This window comes from Vanacampus margaritifer, chromosome 4 (assembly GCF_051991255.1).
Source record: "Vanacampus margaritifer isolate UIUO_Vmar chromosome 4, RoL_Vmar_1.0, whole genome shotgun sequence".
In the NCBI taxonomy this organism is placed as follows: Eukaryota; Metazoa; Chordata; class Actinopteri; order Syngnathiformes; family Syngnathidae; genus Vanacampus; species Vanacampus margaritifer.
The window spans coordinates 29,625,440-29,646,068 of NC_135435.1; the positions used below are offsets into that span (position 1 = coordinate 29,625,440).

The 20,629-nt window shown below is 40.4% G+C and overlaps 1 protein-coding gene across 3 annotated transcripts in view; it reads right to left on the reverse strand.

The window, feature by feature from the left end:
- Window positions 1–20,629, reverse strand: part of cdh8 (cadherin 8) — a 145,587-nt gene that overhangs the window by 9,607 nt on the left and 115,351 nt on the right. For all 3 annotated transcript variants that reach the window (XM_077564175.1, XM_077564174.1, XM_077564176.1), the window contains 4 exons: window positions 17,349–17,602; window positions 5,831–5,967; window positions 2,076–2,197; window positions 1,328–1,445 (listed from right to left, as the gene is read on the reverse strand). In XM_077564175.1, coding sequence (XP_077420301.1) covers window positions 1,328–1,445; window positions 2,076–2,197; window positions 5,831–5,967; window positions 17,349–17,602 — 631 coding nt within the window. The remainder of the gene's footprint in view (window positions 1–1,327; window positions 1,446–2,075; window positions 2,198–5,830; window positions 5,968–17,348; window positions 17,603–20,629) is intronic.

Sequence of the window (20,629 nt, forward strand, 5' to 3'; positions counted from 1 at the left end):
GTGAACACAGCTTGTTCACCGCCACTTTGGACCAGCAGAGAAAAAGGAAAAAGAAAAAGAAAGAGGAAATTCAAGAAAAAAAAAAAGAAGCAATGAGCATATTGTGTAGATAAACGCGGTGCCATCTGCCACGAGGTAGCGAGGAAGTCACCCTACATTGAGCAGCAAAACTAGCAGGACAAACCCATTTGGATCTCATTGGTTTATCTTCACTCACAGTGCGCTGGTGTCCAACATCTGTTAAGTGGGAGCTGCACTTCAACACACCCCAAAGTGTCAAATTACAAATTCAATCAACAGTTTTGGGGGTAAATCTGATTTTAAAGTTGCACAAAATTTTCAATCAGAGTGAGTATCAAATAATTAATTCTGCACTTATGTTTTGCTTTTTTTTTTTTTTTGTGACACTCCATCATTGGACACATTGTTTCAATTCCGCTTGTACTGGTTTACTGTTTGGAACATTTACTATAAACATTTAGATGTAGGAGGCACATATGGGGTGGGAATTTTCCATGCAATGTGTGATAACGGTGTTTTCAACGTTTTTTCACCAACAATAATACAATTATGTCACGACATTTGGCTATACAGTAGATTGAACCGCTATCGAGTAAATTTGACTCTATTTAGAGTGGGACCAAAGAGACTCAGTTTTAGAGGAATATTTACACTTGGAAGAGAGTAAAATAAAGAATTGAAAAAAAATATATAATAATAAAAGTTACTCAAGGGTTGAGGAACAAACTCACGACCTTCAGCTTGGGAGGCAGCCGATCTAGTCCTTGAGCCATGCAGCTCCTGCTATGTGTTAGTATATCGCTCGTATCAGCGGGAATCTTCGTGACTCCAAGAGACCAAAAATAAGCAAACAGTAGGAGGGGCATAGCTCAAGTGGTAGTGTGGCAGTCTCCCAAGTCCAAGGTCATGAGTTCTTTCCTCAACCCTTGAGTGACTTTTGTTGATTTATTTTTTCAGTTCTTTATTTTACTCTCTTCCGAGGGTAAATATGAGCCTACTCTAAAACTGAGCCTATTTGGTCCCACTCTAAATTGAGTCAAATTTACTTTAAATAGAGTCTAATGTACAGGATTTACTGTGTAGTCATGTACATACATTTTTCTACTGAACTTATCCTCAGCTATTTGCTCAATAGTGGCAATGAGGCACTTCTGAGCTCGATGCTAGAAGGCCAGCAGGCCGGTTTTGTTTCGTTTATGTCGCAGTTAAGCGATAGTTGGAAATAATTCAGTGTTTATGATTTCATTTCAACTCAAAGGATCCCAATCTAATATAGCCTTTCCATGGCTAGTATCCATTTCCTCACCTTGGTTGTTCTTAATGGTGAAGTTGGGATTGTTGAGCATCTCGGGCACCAGGCGGTACTCAAAGTAGTGGCCCTGGATCGGGTCATCTCGGTCCACGGCGCTGACCGTTTGGATCACCTGTGTTGGGATTAAAGAAAGAAGAAAAAGGGATAGATAATCATCGCACGTTCTCCAATATTTGCTCTTCATCGCTCTGAGATTTGGATTCTTATCCTCGAGGTTCTGTCCGGTCCGCCTCAAGCATCTGAGCTCTATCCGCTAATCTGTCATCAGTGTTCTTATCGCACGCTCGGATTGATTGGGAATTTGAATTTTGGGGGCCTGTGGGACGGCTTTGGCTCTTTTTTCCCCACCCGTCCGATAAAAAGTGCATCCGACACATGTAGCTGCCTTGAATGAGGTCGATTGATGAGAAGGCAGGTGGGGGAATGCTAAGCACCAGTCGGAGACTTTTTTGGCAGGGCGATGCATTGTGCCATCTGGAGGAGGCCACATGAAAGACATTCTCAACCGACGATGTGCCGCGATCAATCCTGACGGCTACGCAGCCCCCCAGCCCGTTTTTTACAACGCCGGACCCTCAACCGACGAGGCTTCTCTGCGAAATAATTAAGGCCATAATTCACCGTAGCCAATCATTAAAGGGGAGGAAAGCGGGGAAAAAGGAGAGTGACGGATGGCTTGCTTTGATGAACGAGACTCTAATTTCATTTCTTCCCCCCCCCCCCCCCCCCCCGTTTCTCTTACCTGCCCGGGTTTTCCATTTTCACACAAAAAGGCTTCATATTCGGTGGCGAACTCTGGGGCATTGTCGTTTATGTCCATGACCCGGATTGCCACCATCGCCCGGGATATCTGACTGTGGTTACCTAGGAGACGGAGGGACGGATGGAAGACAGAAGATTCATTCATCAAAATACAAAACAAGGCGGCGGGTGCATGAAAATCCCAGGTACATTACATGACCTAGTTTTAATTTCCTTTGTTTTTCTATCTTTATTTCTCCCTTCATTTCCGGAGCTGATGGGAGGGACGCATGATAAGCCACATCAATCTACCCTTCAGCGATGCAAAAAACACAAAAGACACAATTCAAAGTGCTTTTCAACGCCACCGTACAAACCATGTTTAAAACATGAGTTTTGAATGGAGGGGAAAAAAGCATATTAATGACTCATTGATAACTGAGGTCTGAAAAGACAATAAAAGAAATGCTACACTAAGTGGTGCAAATTGCGACGTTGATAGTCATTGTAGAATATTGTGCCCCTTAAGTGGTCTAACACTTTAGACAGTAAAGATGATAGAGCAAAGAAATCTTTACTCTTGTTTGAAGCAAATGTTAAAGTGAGATTCTTGCAGTCAAACTCGCATCTGCTGCAACTTATCACAACTGTGAACCTGCAACCCTGTGCCCGGAAATCGAACTCAGGCACTAGTGCTAATTTAACGAAAACTAAGCAAAAATAATTTTGTCAACTATGACTAAATCAGTATGCATTTTCGTTCACTAATTGCCGACGAGACGAAAATGTACTTCACGTAATAAAAACTGGACTAAAATCTATGAACATTTTAGTTAGTGAACAAAAACAAGACAACGATGATATGATTTTTTTAAAATCTTGTCTCTGCTAATCTGTCATGTGACACTGTCATGTGACACAGTGACATCGCCCCCCCCCCCCCCCCATCTGCAGCTAGCAAACCCATGGACAGACAAGCGGATTCACGGTTAAAGATAAAAAATAAAAAAAAGATAATTAATTATAGTTATAACGTAACATGAATCCAATGGCTATAACGTTCTATCAATAATGTTATTCTGACCGCATGTTGGCTAATTTACAAGCTCATAGCATGGAGTAATTAGTAGCTACTTGTTGATATACTGGAATTGTGTGTCAAGTTGTTTTTTATCAAAAAGATGAGAGAAGATTTGATGTTCAACATAATCTGCTGACCCCCCCCCCCCCCCCCAAAAAAAAAAAATATATATATATATATATATATACAGGGTAAAATGACTGACTAAAACTAGGCTAAAATGTTGACAGTTTTTGTTGACTAAAACTAGCCGAATAAAATTATGTTTTAAATAAAGACTAAAATGCTAGATTTATAGTCAACTAAAAATGGACTAAATTAAAACGGGATGAAGTTGACTAACTATGATAAAAACTAACAAGCATGATTGAAACTTGACTAAAACGGAGACAAAATGGCGGTCAAAAAAACACAAACGGTGATGCACCGAAACCAAACCCTAAATCTTACCCTAAACCCATCACTGGGATTCCCAAACTGCAGTGCACCTAATCCTAACCTGTTATACCTTAACCCCAACCCATGAACAAGGATTCCCAGTTTGTGGCACACCTAATTAAGAAATAATGAAAACAAAGATAGTGGCTGTGGTCCAAGACTTCTACCATTACTGTATATTAAGGTAACATTGAACACTGTACTTAGAACAATTAGCATGTAAGCTATAGAAGCATTAAAGAACACTTGTTTGCTGAGTTTTGATTGAATTCAAACAGCTCACTAGTCAATTTACGCGAGAACATTATCACGTATCAAGTAAACATTTTTTTTTTTTTTTTAAACAGACACGCCTTACAGATTAAAGAACATCTGCAAAGCACAAAAAACTCACTGACGAGGTGGAAAATCTTTGCCGGCAGAGCTACAAACAGCTTTAGCCCGTACGCAAGGCTTTTATTTGCATACAGATTGTTTCAGGCGGCCTGTATGTCGCGATAAAGCTTAATGTAGCCCTTAAAGCTACTGGAACAGAAATTTACACCGCTTGTAACTCGTCTGTCTCCACCTCCTCGCGCTTAATCAAAGGAGGTGCTGCACGTTAATTGCCAGGCTAAACGAAAGCTGTCGCAATGTTTTTTTTTTCCGGGGAGGGTCGTCCCGCTGGCGTGCGGAGTCGAACGTGCTATCCTGATAAGCCGCCGTCGTCGACATCTTGTCTGGCGGGCGTGCATCTCGAGCGTGCCTGCATCTCGAGCGTGCCTGCTGGCTAAGTGACTGCGGGTTGCAGATAGCGCCGGCTCGCGACAACACTTTATTGAGAGTTTGCGGGGATTAATGCCACGGATGGTGTTGGGGTGCGAATGCGGCGGCTCCATGTAAAAGGGGTTAAAAAGACAATGTGCCGCTGTAGTAGTCAAGTTGTCTGTTTTTGGACGCCATTAGCCCCTTTCAACACAAAATTCCTGGTAAATTGACGTAACGGTAGAGCCGGCATTTATTCTCCCGTACGGGTCCTTCAGCCGCAACAGAGCTGCCGGTCGACATCTGACTAATCACATTCTATTCCCCCGAGTGCTGCTGTGGGGGGGGGGAGTCACAAGAGGGAGCGAGGGTGTTCGTCTCTGCCCTTAATCCATCCATCACTGCCACGTCGCCAATTGAGCCCCTTCTTTACAGCTTACCTTTCTCCTCCTTACATTACAATTCCGCACAGGCCCAGTTGAAGTGTTGATTCGGAGTGCGGCACGTTGCAGAGAGCATATTACCTCCACCAAGCTCAAATTGAGATGAATGTAGATGTTAAAATAAGATGATAGCCACTGTAGAATATTAGCAACCAACTGTAACACATAGTGGAAAAAGTAAAACACCTCGATGGATGCTTTCAAACGGCTTGAAGGGGAATGCCAATAACATGTTATATGTGACCTCACTATTCTATACATGATATTCTGATTAAGATTACATTTGTGAAATGTGAGTTATGCAGCAAAATCCAGCCGTTTTTATCCATCTCAGGGGGCGGCCATTTTGGCACTTGCTGTCAACTGAAGATGACATCACACTTGCTCAGGGCTCCGGCAACAACCAATCACAGCTCACCTGTTTTCAGAAGCTGAGCTGTGATTGGCTGTTACCTGAGACCTGAGTAACTGTGATGTCATTTTCACTTGACAGCAAGTGGCAAAATGGCCGCCTTCTGGTATTGATAAAAACTGCTGGATTTTGCTGCTTAACTCATATTCCACTTATGCAATATAACCAAAATACCATACTGAGACTAGTAGGGATGTATAGAACATTTTAAATCATTTTTGGGGGGGTTGACTTACTGAAAAAAATGGATTTGCCTTTGCCTTTCACACTAAGCCAAGAAGGCCCTAATTTTCCCACTACCAATATTCCCAAAATTCGTCCCACCTCTGAGGCTACCTCCAAAGCTGAAAAATTCACAGCTCGACGTCCCGTTCTGAAAGGGAAAAGCGGATGCATGCCAGCTCTACCGTTATACTTCTGACGTAGCACCTTACAGAGAATACACTGAAAACAAACACCGTCTATCCTCAGATACAACCACCGAAAGGTGACTTCTCCCAAATTCTGTTGGTACCTTCGAACCAGAACAGCAGCTCATCGGGGGGAAAAAAACATTTGGATTGTCATTTCCTCGTGTCCCCCTGCAAATCTATGAAACACAGCATCTTCAGGCGATGTTTCTCGAGAACGGAACTTACGGACTTCCGTGGCAGTGACGGTGATGTTGTGCCACATGTCCGTTTCCCGGTCCAGCGGTTTGGCCAGCGTGATCTTGCCATCATCAACATTGATGTTGAACTGCCTCTCCAGGTCCGTGTGCCGGTCAATAAAGTACCTAGAGGGGGTAAAATAAATAAAAAAAAATGTTTGAGCCGGAACACAGCAGCCCAAGAGAAGGAATTCCACACCAATGCCCATCGAAGTCGTGGAAAATCAATAACTATCGCCTGAGGAATAATTAGACAAGCGGCGGGGGGCATTCAAGATTACTCGGGTCCGAGAGAACGCCACACACGCCCTGAGCCTGATCGAGGCAACACCCTCGCCCTGTTTAAAAGGCCATTAGTGCTTGTTGTGTAAGGAAAAGAGATGTGCTGCTGTTAACCTCATTTGGGATCTGTCAACAATCAATGATGGCTCAAAGGAGTGAGGGCACATAAAGATAGATAGATAGATAGATAGATAGATAGATAGATAGATAGATAGAGAGCGATAGATTACAAGTTTTTGTAATCTTTTGCGTGTTCAAATAAATCAGAGTTGAGATCTCGTGAAGAAGTTTCCTTGCAAGGTTTATTCAGAAAGTTTCTGATGACACAAAATGAATAGTCACTTAAGCAGTGTTCCGTCCAAAATGTGTGTCGTCTCTTGAAGACACGGCACTTTTATTAGAAAAACAGTGATTCGCAGGAAAACGCCTCTCCCCTCCCTTCAGGTGGAAAAATCAGATTAGACTTTGTTTGAGTATCCTAGCTCGTCCTTGAACTTTCAAAAAACGGAAACAGAAACTAGACTCCTTCGATAAATAAAAGAAGTTTTTGTAATCTTTTGCGTGTTTAAATAAATCAGAGTTGAGATCTCGTGAAGAAGTTTCCTTGCAAGGTTTATTCAGAAAGTGTCTGATGACACAAAATGAATAGTCACTTGAGCAGTGTTCCGTCCAAAATGTGTGTCGTCTCTTGAAGACACGGCACTTTTATTAGAAAAACAGTGATTCACAGGAAAACGCCTCTCCCCTCCCTTCAGGTGGAAAAATCAGATTAGACTTTGTTTGAGTATCCTAGCTCGTCCTTGAACTTTCAAAAAACGGAAACAGAAACTAGACTCCTTCGATAAATAAAAGGAACTTATTAACTATCTCATTTCTGGGAAAAGAGAACAAAGATAACAAAGGGGACAAAAGCATTACTCAACAAGCTATATTGAGTTAACATAATTACACCTACATCTACACAGCTATAACTAAATTCAAAACAGGTAAAATATAAAATGAAATAGTATAATGTTAACAATAGATAGATAGAGTAGATAGATAGAGTAGATAGAGTAGATAAAGTAGATAGATAGATAGACCAAAAAGTCTCAAAGCTCCATGCCCACCCCAAAAAACATAATAATTTTACCAAAAGTGTCAGATTCCAAGGGTCATACAGGAGAATTCCGTCAATGAATAAACAGCCAATTGTCCAAAACCCCTTTGACATCTAAGTGAGAATAATACTGCATGTCATTTTTTTTCTCATGTATGTTACAAAAAAAATAAATAAAATAAACTGTTGTGTTGCAGTTCTAAAATCTATGAAACTGCAGCAGGGAACAAGATTTCATTTCCGTAGCGTTACATTCATTTTCACACACGATTGTACATCGTTAACCGTGACGAGTCAGTAACCGTGTTCATTAGTTAACAGTTCATGTAGGGCGTAGCATGAAATTTCTGTTTTCAAAAACATTCATTTTGTTGGATTAATCCAATGTTTTGCCACACTGGGGGGTGCTGAGTCACAAGTCACAAGTTTCGTTTTATACTAGACAGATTGTCAATCTAAATTCACTTTGGTATCGTTTTCATAACTTTTAATTGCTGATTAAGTCACATTAAAACCATGTGTGGCGCTTTAACGTGTGAATTTTCCTGAGTGCTTTTGTCTCGCGACCGGCTGCCTTTGTAAAGTCTTCAAAACAGTGCACAAAATGTCCAGAAAATGCCAGCAGTCTCCTCTGAAAGTGGACCGGCACATAAGAGGATTTTTTTTTTTCCTGCTGCTCTTCTTTGTGAAATGTCTCTCTTTGAATGCTGGAAACCAGCGCGGCACCAATTCTCAGGCCAAGCCAAAACACGCGCACGCACACGCAGCTAAAAAAAAAAAGATGGTGGGTCCTTTCTGGTTTCACACATTTCGCTCACCGTTACATGCGACCACCATGAACATCCCACAGACAAAATGCGAAAACAGCTAATATGCTAATTACACGGCTTGTAATTGTCCTTCAGTCATTCATTTGCCATACAGATTGGCCTGGACAATGGTGGGCATGACAATGGTGAATGGTGCAGTGAGTGGTTATGAGCTAACATTATCAATACACTACAGCATTGCCAGTTTCACCAAAAATAGTCTTATTTTTGTTTCTCTGTTTATTTATTTATTTATTTTTTGTGAAATAGGGTAGCGAACAGAGCCCTACTCAAGTCAATCAAATTTAAAAAATAATCTTTAATTCATACACACCCAATTTAAAAATTAAATATTCAAAATTATTATAATTTGCAATGAAAAATGTAAAAATGTATTGCCCTAATAGAAATGCACAATATACAATGTAGTGTTTTCTTAATCTGATGATAGTGGTTTATATTAGACCAGAAGACACCGATTGTGGATTTCACCTCCACAAATGATTGATAGCTAAAATAAACCATAAATTGAAATGTTATCTCCGTTTGAAACCTCAACTCTTCATTGAAACATTGTTTTGAAACGAATTATATATCTTGACACTGGCTTGAAACTCAAATTAAAAACCCTAATCCTTGAATAAACTTTACTATAAAACACAAACCCTGGCTTGAATTCCGAAGTTAACCATAGCTTTGAACCTGAAAATAAAACCCAAACTCTTAATTGAAACACTTTTTTAAACTTAAACCTAAGGATGGTTGAGTACCCATCGCTGGTGTCGGTATTTCAAGTAATCTGTACTTGCGACAGAGGCTGATACCAGTGTTGACTGCCCTCTTGTGGCCGTTTTATGATCAGCAACTAGAAGTTAGAGGAATAGAAAATTGACATTATTTCATGCAATTTTAAGGAATAATACTATATTGGGATATTTCTTTAAAATGATTTGTCATTGGGGAAAGTACGAGTGGTATCGATACTTGGTATTGGTATCTGTGACTACTCAAGAGTTGAGTACTCGTATCGTCAGTCTGAAAGAAAAGTCGTATATATATGCCTACTTAAATCTTTGACCCCGTACTTTGAAACTGCAACCCTGGCTCAAATCCTAATGTAAAACCTTAAAAGTTGGCTTGAAACCAAACGTTAAATCCCAAACCGTGATTAAAACCAGTATTAGAAACCCAAACCCCAGGGCTCAAACCCTAATCTGGAACCCTAACCCCGGCAGGCTGCTTTAAGCAAGCGTGGAAAGAGAATGAAATAAATAAAAACAGTGGCCCAGATTCCAATTGTTGGAGAGACGTAGCGAGCCGTGACATTTCCATTTTTTCTTTTTTTTTTTTTTATGATGAAATGGTGGAAACTCCTCGAGACGCCAGGCAGGGGGAGACGTCCACCAGGACCGTGGAAGAAACTGCATGCACTCCCCCGTCCTCTCCCTGGCCCCCCGCAAAAGCACTTTCAAGACAGGCCGACAGCAGCAAACCACTTGGGAGCGCAGCAGTTGCAGGAGAATCTCTTCTCCGGCTTCTTGACAGCCTCACGCCCGAGCGACGAGACACACAGCCTGAAATGTTCTGCCACCTGTCACTCAAACTGACAGCTCGCTGTGAGAAAGAATTAAAAGCAAATAAAAAATAAAATCGCAACTCGCTTTGCCATTTTTTTGTGTGAGTGTGATGACGTGAATGGCGAAGGTTTAGCAGTACAAGCGCAACCTCGCTTTTAGCGGTTCGTCATCGTATAAAGGAACATCCTGACTCGTATTTCGCGTGTTGTTTGTTTCTTTTTACTAATTTCTGCCGTTAAAGTCTGAGTGGTGAGTAACCTTTGTAAATCAGCTGTCAATCAAAGCATCGTTATGTATCTTGCTACCTTCGCCAAGCAGCTTTTGTTTTGTTTGGTTGGATTTTTGCAGAGATAAATGTTCAACAACAGTGGAAGTATTTTCAACATTTTCAAAGTTTGTGCTTTGTGAAAACAAAAACAAAAAAACTAAAAAAAACAACAATCAAAAGCTTTATCTTTTCATTTTAAGTGTTTAAAATCTTGAATGAAAAATACAAACAAAATGCTTTTTCACTTCAATTTAATTCTGTAAATTAAAACACATTCAATTTGCTTAACTAAATTATTTAGAAATTAAATTAATCAAAATGTTTTTTGTTTGTTTGATTTAAAATTAAATAAAATTAAAAACCAAATCTTAACTTTCATTTAATCATTCACATCCAAATTATATAAAAACTTTTTTTCTTCTGTTTACTCGTTTGAATTTAATTTAAAAAAACAACAAAAAACAACCAAGCTGATGTTTATTTACAGTTATTTAAATTTAACTCATGTCAATGTTTTTCTTTATTTTTGTAATTATATTAATCATATTGAAAATAACAACCAACATTTTTTCCTTTTACTATTATTTCTTTATATTGAATTAAAAACAACATATTGTTATTTAAATGTAAATTTAAACTAATAACCACAATGTTATTATATTTTCGATCTCTTTTGGGTATAACCTAAAGTGGATCTGAAAAGTTACACACCTATTCTAATGGCTTTTTTATGTTGTAACATAATGAGAACAAGCCTTATTAATGTGATGGAAGAGGGTCTTCTGCCCAGATTTAATCATAACTGTTTTAATTTCCTTATTTCCTCAGTAGAGCTTTGTTCTGCGGATGTATCTTTGTGAGTGTTATCGCAATTTCTGCCAGATGCAGCCAAGACTGAAAAACCTCCTCTATTCCTCAAATGGGCTTTGGGTTTGAACGATGTCCTTGAGTTTTATCTCATGTCCGGTCAACTCCGGTTGAACTGTTTACTGGAAACTGTGTGGTAGCGCGCTTCAAGATAATATAAGAATATTGTAAGTCCTCTGTAATCTTCGCACTTGTGAGAGGCTGCAGCCATTGTCTGTAACTCACTTGTGCCCGGAATATTCTGTAGAAATAAAAGCTTTGAAGGAACTGTTCATCGATCTCCAGCCTGTATCCAGATAACCAACATTCTCACTACCCGAAAGAATACGAACACGCGGAGGAAAATATCTACTCCACAACATGATCTAAAAGTGAGTTGACAAAAATGATCTTTTACAGAAGGGAAGTACAAATAGAGTGAGCACACCTGTTGTTGGACGTGTCTGCGCTCAGAATTAACCAATCATGTTCAAAGTCAAATTACACGGAAGTCAGCACACAACTGCACCAAGGTAACGTGTCTCCCTAGCTACCTACCTAGCTGGCTAATAGCTTTATACCTACCTAGCTAGCTAGCTAGCTAACAACTTACCTAGCTAGTGAAGGTATTATTTGATTACTATATTAAATGTAATCTTTGCGTGTTCAAAAATAATTGAAAAATGAGATCTGATGAAGAAGCCTTCTTTGCTAAGAGTTTCTTTTAGAAGCTTCTAAAAGACACAAGAGAAAATGCTTACATTCGCAGATGATGTTAAGCCTCGAGTGTGTCCATATGAAAACACACAGTCGCTTTATAGATGAAAAAAGCATACTCCTCCTCTGAGGCTGGACAAAGGGTTAGTAATTATAATAGACAGACAAGTGATTTACTGACAAGTTTACTCCAGTTCCCCGTCCAAGCCGGAAATATATGATTAGACAGGTAATGCCATGAGACCTAGACTCCCTCAGCCCAACAGTGTTATCTACATGAGAACTTGAGAACTTTACTCCCATCACATTCCTATCTCACCAGCTGGCAGGGAGTGAAAAAGTTCCAATATACTTCACAACAACATCATCACAGTTATATTCATTACAATACACAGTTATATTCCAATATATGTTTATAAGTAAATTCATAAACAGTAAAAATATAAATTGAAAATGTTAAATGTCTTCTCTAGCTAGCTATGTACGAACCTAGCTAGCTAGCTACTTAGGCCAGACATGTGAACAAGATGGGAGATTGATGTCATATGTACTGTAAAGCCAAAACTTCCCAGAAATCCCAGCAGGTCCTTCAACATTGCTGACGGCCTCTTGGCAGTCTATTTATTTTCTTATTTTATTTTTATTTTTTTATTTTATTTTCGGTCTTTTCATAAAAAAAATTGAGATGTCCAGTTCCTGCTAATGTGTAATATTTTCCCCACTTGATGATGACTACCTTCACTGTTTCATCATATTTTGAATGCTTTGAAAAGGATTTCGCACCCATCTCCTGGTTAATATCTGTGAACAATGAGACGCCTCTGATGCTGTGGAAGCTCTCTGCTTGTGCTCGCAGATGTGACAAAAAAAAAAAAAACACCTCCTAACTGATCAGAGGCCATTAAGATGATTTAAGGTGTGTGCTGATTGCCATTTAACATGATTTTGAATGTGATTGCTTGAGTCTGACCATTCACAGTTTTAAGAGGGTGTGCACACTTATGCAACTACATTATCTTGTGTTATCTTCTATAATATTTAAATTTCATATTTCAGTGAGTTATATGTCACAATGATAGAAGAAAATGGGTGTGTAGAATTTGCATATTAACTGACAGTGCATACTTTTTATGCAATGTTCTCATAATCGGACGAGGTCAGCCTGTGTATGGCTGCTTTTCAAAAATGTCTGTTTGTTTGGCCTTGCTGGAGGTTTTTACTGTACCGAGTGCCATGCTCAGAATGGATATCATCCGTCACTGTCCAGTGAAAAACACACAAGTCCTAAGCTCATTTTTCTTTTATCTTTCTTTCTGCTGATGTCAACAACAGTGAGCGTGACACTGTCGCTGTACGTTATTAAGTCACATCTTATGGAGCAGCTCATACTTTAAATATCACACAAATATATTGCCCATGTAATAACTTTTCAACTCAGCGGGCGTCCCACAGGCGGCACGTCAGCTCACGCTCTCAAATAAATATTCTGGCTTCTCTAAAGTCAAATGAAATCTTTTCAAAGCTTGTCACAGCAGCCATATTTACGAATGGAGCGCAGTCACGGCTCCCCTCCCGAAATCGCGTCAGGCAGCTGGAGAGATGTCACGTTGGGTCTTATTTGTGATCACTCAGGTAAAATAACGGAGCCTCTGCGGCGAGCGATGCATGGCGGCAGAGAGGGGAGGAGGAATTTCATGGAGTGCACCTGAAACGTTGTTGTTTGGATGCATTAAGCCAGGCTGAGGGCACATGTCATGTGTTTGCAAGTCCCCTTAGTGGCTTTTCGCCCGGGTGACGCAACACTGAAAGCCTCTCTGAGGGATTTGAGTGGGTCCGTGTGGGGACGGCAGACCGAAAATGACGTGCAGGTTGATCGTCTATACGTCAATCAAGAAGAAGAATCAACATGCTGAAAGGAAGGTCTTGAATGACTTTGTTGTTGAAATGATGGCTTAATGCAATTCAATCTCGGAGAGCTACAAAGAATAATTTGGGATGAAGTGAAAACTGGTCTGCATTATTAACAAAAACATACGTTAGCTATTATATAAACATGTATGTTAGCTTCGTAAAACAATTTGTCTTTAAAGATTAAAGCAACAATTTATCGGAATTAACCCGCAAACCCAGAGATTGGGAAATATGCTAACTTGTTAGCTGTCAGGGTTTGGGTTAGGATTGGTGGTTAGAGCCGGGTGACGAGACGTCGCGTTTTGGCCGGAGCGTCCTGATTTTGGAGCTTGAGGGTCCAGGAGAGTTGCACCAATTGTTATGTCCCGCTATTAGGCAAGTCCCGTCCCGGCGTAGCGTTTCTTTTTGCCATGTGTACGAGCGATTCATACGATAAAGCAATTAAAATGGAATGTATCTTTTAATTCCTTCTTCTTACTTCCAAATTCACGTTTGCGTTCTCGTTCGCATTTAATCGGTAGTAGGACGGGTTTTAGTTGCATCACGGACTTACATACTGTATGAGTGGACCGTCAAGGAGAAGTGAAGCCACCGGGAGTGCCTTGGCGGCCATCTTATGTTGCCACTCATAGCTTGAATACATTGATTTCTTTCTTCTTTTTTTTTCTGTCTTCATGACAAAAATGTCAGTGTAAGGCATACGATTGTACCAATAAGTCATATGTAAGTCCGTGCGTAGCAGGCGGTGACCACAACTACTTCCTGCTTTCGCATCTAAGAATCATGGGAAATGTAGTGCTAACTCTGCACTGCGGTCGTCAGTTGCTACAACGCAAGCTGAGCTTTCTTTTTCTTTCCAGTGTTAGAATGCGTGACTGGCGCGAGGTAAACGTCACAGCCAGCTTTCAATAGCTATCGGGACCGAGCAAAAGTGCTTTGACCTGTTTAGCGCTGTTGAAGAGTCAACCAAAATAGCATTTAGCATTAGAGATGGATGTAAATGTTGGCAGCCCCTTCCGCCTGATGACAAAGATCGACTAGCGGAGAAATTTGCTGGAATTATAGTGTTCATTTTGAAAATCTGGTCACCCTCGGTTAGTGTAACCCTAACCATGAATACAATCCATTATGATTTATCAGCCTTTTATTTTTTATTTTTTACATGGACTATGTTGTATAGTGGATGGCGAGGAATAAGCAGTTCAGAAAATGGATGGTGACAGCTGCTATACAAATAAGTGTTTTGAGCGGACTGAACACTATTTTCTAGAGTTAATTAGTTCTGCGGGGCCCATTAAATCAGGGTTCCGCTGTATATTATCTTTGCCCCTGTAAATAAATAACTGAAATGCCAACTCTACAATATAATAACAAACATTAGAATCCTCTGCCAGTGTCACTCAATAGTGAGTCGTAATATCTTTTTAAAGAGATACTTTTTTGATCATATTTTGCGTCGGATCTGATTAGATTGCGCATGTTTACCCATTTTTAATATTCAGAAATGTCATTTTGATAAATAACACACAATAATTCAAGAAAACGGAATTCAGTGCATTAAAGAATGTAATAAGCCAGGAGACAAAACCATTTTTTTTTTTTAGGCACCTGATTCCCGCTCCTGTCGCTGCTGCTGATAAGTCATAATAGAATTCATTGCTTTGCGGCTTGTCTCCGCATTAATTGCAACACCAAGTACTTATGATTGTAAGACACATAATACCAGTGAGGCAACACTCTTTTGTCAGCCTGTAAAAAAAAGGATCTTGTGGGAGCTGCACAATAACAGCATACTTGGATTCAATACGATTCCATCAAGCTTAAACGGCGAGTCTTCATTGCACAAAATACAGTATTTAGTGAGGGTGGAGTTCCACAAAGAGATTGCTTGACATCTGCCATACATCCCCATCATCATCATCATCATCATCATCAGAGACAAAACAGTCACTTCTTGACCTCAAAAAGCATTAGATGTGTGCGATTTTCAGAAGCGCTGAATGTTTTATTTATAGCCAACGATGAAGCAAAGCAATTGGAGTAAGTACTGGAATTTAATTTTATACTCCAGGGCAATGATTCTCAACTGGTGGGTTGGGGACGCAAAAGTGGGTCACGCACCCATTTTGAGAGGGTCGTGGTCAGCGAGTAAAAACAAACAAAAAAAAGACATTAATTCTTGTCTTGATTGTTGTATGCCACTATAGTACGGAGGCCACATGGTAAATATTCGGTATGTGACAGGAAGTATACAGTGGATACACTTTAATGTTTTTATAACACATTCATTAAAGATTCAATCATCATCAAAAGTGGGGTATACTGTAGATTTAAAAAAAAGAATTCAATCAAAAGAAAAGTAAGAAATGACTTAGCATTAGCATTAAGAGAGACATTAAAATGCCTGCTGTGGCATTTTAACTCTTTATAATGTTGAGCGTGCACGTATGTGTGTGCGTGAGAGAGAGAGAGCACTTGCATTTTCTGGCTATACGAGTGGATGTGTTGGCACAAAAAGATGAATGAATGAATGAGTTGATGATGGAAGCATCTATTGAACTGCAGAATGTATGGCTTTCCTATGGCTGACCCTGAATTAACAACAAAACTAATTCAGGGATGTGATTTGACCAAAGTGAAATTATCTGAAAATTTAGCCGGGGGTCTGGGGGCCGCTGGCACCCAGCTAGGTCCAGGGCAGTGCCCTGTTGGAGGGACAAGGGGGGGGGGGGGGTCAAAGCCCCCCGGAGCTCATGGGTTTTCCGTGTTTTTAAGTACTTTCAATGCACTCACATGACAAAGAAATAGACAAAACAACAGCATAAATTTTCAATGTATATTGAACTATCCCATATAAAATGGCAGTTTTAGTCAACTCAAAATCAGTCACATTCAAAAACATTGGACTGCCTTTGCTTTTAAAAACTATCACTGAGAATATCATCATATCTAACTAATGTGATTACTAAGTTAACACATAAATAATGTTGAAGAGTTCAAATTTCATGAACAAATAATTGTATCATGACCAAATGAAAAGTAACTCATATTAGAACATACCACAAATGTCTTTGTTATAGCAGAAGATGCTATCTGTCGGAATCATGTGCATACACAATGAACTACTAAAAAGAAAAAAAAGAAAAAATCTATTTTTTTTTGGGGGGGGGGGGGATAAAAAAAGCGGAATTCCGCGAATTAGCGGAAAAATCACATCCCTGCTAATTTCAAGGAGGTACAGTATTTGCGCCGCGTGTTTGGAGCCATCTTTTTTTTTTTAGCATGGATTGGAAAATTACTAATTCACTACACTGTTGAACTGTTTTCGTAAAAAAAACAAAAAAAAAATAGGGCAGGCGAGCCCAAAAGATGTAATTTTATTTATTACTTTTTTTTTTTTTTTACCAGGGGAGTAACCTCCATTCTCCGCAATCTCATCACTAAACATGAGGGTGCCACCATGCATGCAGAACGGGGAAAAAAAAAAAAATGGAATGGCGTTTTCTTTACAGCCAATCTATGAAAAGCAGGCCACCTGATGAGTGTGGTGTCCTGGGAAAAAAGTCGCCAGGGGAATTAATGAAATGCCACGACCGATGCAAGAGGGGGAGAAATTGCCGGTATAACCTATCGTCAAGGTGCCCTTGTCGTCGTCGTCGTCATGGGTGAGAAGTTGCGGCAGCTTCAACTCATAATCTACTTTTTCCTTTCCTACATTTGTGGAAATGAGAGGAATTCTTAAGTGGTACCTGCTGAAAGGTCACACGGATGAAGACATTTAATTGCCTCCGTGTCAAACTTTATTTTAGTAAAACAACTTAGAGCCTGAAAAAAAAAATAATAATTTCCCGGCTCTTCACTGAAGTTACTGCAAGGTGATGCCGTGGGGAAATTAGGGAATCAAACGATGCAGAATTGGACCATAATACAGTAATACCTTGACTTACGAGTGCCCCGACCTAAATGCTCCACTTAGCCTCCACGGGCTGTGGTCTTACCTCACTTGACTTCCACTGGAGTCCGGGTCCCGGGCACCGAGCGTGCCGATGACGGTGTTGACGGGCGCATTCTCGTTGACTTCCAGCATGTAGATGGGCTTGGAGAACACAGGCGGCTCGTCGGCGTCCTCCACGACGATCTTGACCGTGGCCGTGTCTTTGAAGGGCCCCCCAACGCCGCCGCCGGGGTCTGACTGCACATTGGTGGCCTCCACTTTGAGTGTGTATGTCCTCCTGCTTTCAAAGTCTAACGCCTGCAAGCAAACAAAACAGCAACTGTCACACTCACTCAATGCAAACATTTGTTTTTTTTTGCAGTTTTCCCGTGAGACTTTTTTAGGTGACCCAAATGTAACAACTTGAGGTAACACTTATTGGAATTATGAAAATAAACACAAATGCTAATGTTAGCTTAGCTCAGTGTCTCCTTTATTTTAGAGATGTACTCTCTTGCTGCTCTATTGAATCAAGCTGTTTCCTACAAGACTATTTTGAAGCACACCAAATAAAGTAATCAAAGCCGATTGTATCATTTGTGGGTAAACATCTAGAAATTACAAAAATACGCGAACATGCTAATGTTATCTTAGCCTGCACAGTTCCTGCTTATATTATAAAGCGCTTTTAGAAAATAAAATTTGTCTCACAGACTTCATTAACCATTTGCTCTCCTTCAATTGTATCGTTTGCGGAAACGTGAATTGACAATCTAGGAATTACAATAACACACATGCTAGCTTTAGCTTATCTTTAGCCTACCTTTAGTCTACTCATTGATGAAAATTTGCCTCCGAAAAGTAAATAGAGGAGAAACGTATAACCAGATGTGACGATTTGAGTTTGGCATTGTCGCATATTCATGCTGTATTATTTTAAAGTGGTCCAAATACAACACGCGTGCTTATGCTAAGATAGCCTCTAGTCTCATCTCAGCCCATGTCACACCTGATACTAAAGATCAGGATCGTTATCAGGCATGCTGATGAGTTGATTATATGAATCAGGTGTGCTATTGGGCGAAAACATCTAAAACCTGCAGGACTCTGGACCTCAAGGACCGGAATTGGTTAACCATGTACTAGTAGATACGGTAGATTCGCCTCCACATTCGTCATGTATAAGCGTTTCCCGGTCAAGAGGATGTAATTCAATGTCACATGATTTTTGGAGTTTCCCGTTTGTTAAGCCTATCAGAGCTTTATAAAGCTAATTAGTTAGCTATTGTCAAAAAGTGGTGCCCAATTGTTCCTTTTGGTGTAACAGTCACTTAAAATCAGTCATTGGTTATTGTTCTACCAGCGAGAACAAAATTGATTTACATTTGCATCCGTCAGGCTCCGTCATGTTACTTTTCAGAAAATGACTCTTTGTCAGGCTGAGCAATTACTCTATGAATCTCTTTATTTACGCTCTCGCTGACATCACATTATTAGCGCGAGCGCACGCTGCCCGGCTAACACAAAATCAATAACGACAAGCACTCTGCGGAGGTTATCAAGAAAACTCTCCAAAGGGAGATCAAAACATTTTGTTCGGGGCACGCTGTCATGTGGACGAGATTTTGCAGCCGCCATGCGTGGCCTGCAGTGATTCCTTTTACAGACGGCTGATCGTTAATATTTTACCATTTTGCTGGTAAATTTGCCCTTGTTTGAAAATTAAAAAAAAAAAAAATCTTGAATCAAGAAAACTGTATGATAAAATTGATTCTTCTTTAAAAAGAAGAAAAATGTTTATTTTTATTTTTATTTTTTTTACATTTTATATACACGAACATTTTTTGCCTTTCCTTTTTATGACCTATGCACAGTTGTAGTTTATCCTTTTTGACGGCGGGTCACAATAGCCCACTTGCACCTTGGGGTTAAAATAAGGTGCAAGCTGGGAGACCCTAGCTGCTCCTTTTGTGGGGAAATTTTCGGGAGCCCCCAAAGCCTCTCTGAGTTCCGTTCCTCCACGGTCCGAGCAGCTATTTGGAGCACTTTCATCCTCCTCCTCATCTTTCTCTCCCTCTGATCCCACCATATCTGGGGAGGGAGAGAGAGAGAGAGAGAGAGAGAGAGAGAGAGAGAGAGACCCCCAGCCAGCGGATAACACTTTAATTCAAAGGTTAGCGACGGGAAAAGGAGCCCGTGTGAGGCTGTGCATGGATGGTCAAAGAGATTATATGGAAATGGGGAGAGGTGAGCTAGCGTTTGGGGACTTTTATTCACTGAGCCAAATATTGCTTCCACACTTCAAGATGACCTGGTAAAATATGTATGAAAACCACCCAAAAAAAAAAAAAGTCACAGTTATACTGTTATAGAGTGAGATAATCGTATAGTGGAGCGCAGACGTCCAGATTAGTGTCAGTTGAAATGAACTCGCAGTTCACTTTGTAAGGTACAGCTCATTTGCGTTGCTGTTTTTCGATGCCTTTTGCTTCTTCAAGGTCCCTGTGTGCAATACTGTACCTCGCATAAGTGGGTATACGTCGCCCCCCCCCCCCCCCCACACACACACACTTCTACAGATTTTTATCTTTTCATTGAGCAACACTGAAGAAATGACACTGACAATGAAAAGTAGTCACTGTAGGTAAAAAGAAAAATTGTTCAGGGTGTACCCCGCCTTCTGCCCGAAGCCAGCTGGGATAGGCTCCAGCAAACCCCGCGACCCTTGTGAGGACAAGCGGTTAAGAAGATGGATGAAAATAGGTCATGAGTAATAATTGTTCATTTTTAAAAGCGTAATCATCTACAATTACATTAGATATACTTAACCAATTATTGATGAAAATAAACAAACCTCTACTACTTTGTAGATGTCGTGACGGACTGAAGTGTTGCTGAGCCCATGTGGCGATATCCTTCACATCATAGGTGTGTCAAACTCCGGTCCTGGAGGACCCGCAGTCTTGCGGGTTTTGGATGTTTCCGTTCTCCAACACAGCTGATATATGATCAGCTCATCAGCAAGCTCTGCATAAGCCTGATAACGATGCCGTTGATTGGAATCAGCTTGTGTTGGAAGTTGGAAACCTCCAAAACCTGCAGGACTCCGGCCCTCGAGGACCGAGATTGCCCACCTCTGGATTAGTTGATACAATATGGCCAGAGAATGTTATGAATGTTGACAAACTTGTTTCGAAAGCAAAATTCATCTGGGAATGTGAGCATATCATTTTAGGATTAGTTCTACCTCAATATCGAAGCGATCGCGAAGGAACGGCCAAGACCCGTTTGCTTAAGGTGTGAGGAAGCCGCTCGAAGGTCAGGATTTGGCATACAAAACCTGCG